The following is a 312-nucleotide window of genomic DNA, read 5'->3' as shown; positions in this document are numbered from 1 at the left end:
AGCCCATGGCCTGCAGCGAGGGGTAGTCGTCGCTCAGCTCAAACTTGTGCCCCTGGAAGTTCTCCGCCTCGTAGAGGATGACTTTGCTGTCGTTGTGGTTCTGTGGAGGGAGAGAGCTGGGGGTCAGGGGGCATGGGGTGGTTTGCGCAGGGATGGGGATGTGGCATTAGGGGGAGATGCACCAAGGCACCGTGGGAGGCCTGGGACCATGCCCAGCTTTGGTGCATTGGGATGTCCTTCAGCCTGGCACCCCCTCAGCAGGACACCCCAGGGCTGCCCAGAGGATGCCGCTCTCATGTCCCTGTGGTCCCA

At 62.8% G+C, this 312-nt stretch overlaps 1 protein-coding gene across 1 annotated transcript in view; it reads right to left on the bottom strand.

The window, feature by feature from the left end:
• CRYBA2 (crystallin, beta A2) overlaps positions 1-312 on the bottom strand; it is a gene marked incomplete at its 5' end in the record, with an annotated part of 1847 nt that overhangs the window by 560 nt on the left and 975 nt on the right. The window contains one exon of the mRNA XM_010284850.1: positions 1-100. Within this exon, the coding sequence (XP_010283152.1) occupies positions 1-100 (100 nt within the window). The remainder of the gene's footprint in view (positions 101-312) is intronic.

The sequence above is a fragment of the Phaethon lepturus genome, unplaced genomic scaffold (genome assembly GCF_000687285.1).
Source record: "Phaethon lepturus isolate BGI_N335 unplaced genomic scaffold, ASM68728v1 scaffold31900, whole genome shotgun sequence".
NCBI lineage: Eukaryota > Metazoa > Chordata > Aves > Phaethontiformes > Phaethontidae > Phaethon > Phaethon lepturus.
The sequence above is the reverse complement of the archived record's forward strand: the minus strand, read 5'-3'. Positions and strand labels throughout refer to the sequence as shown.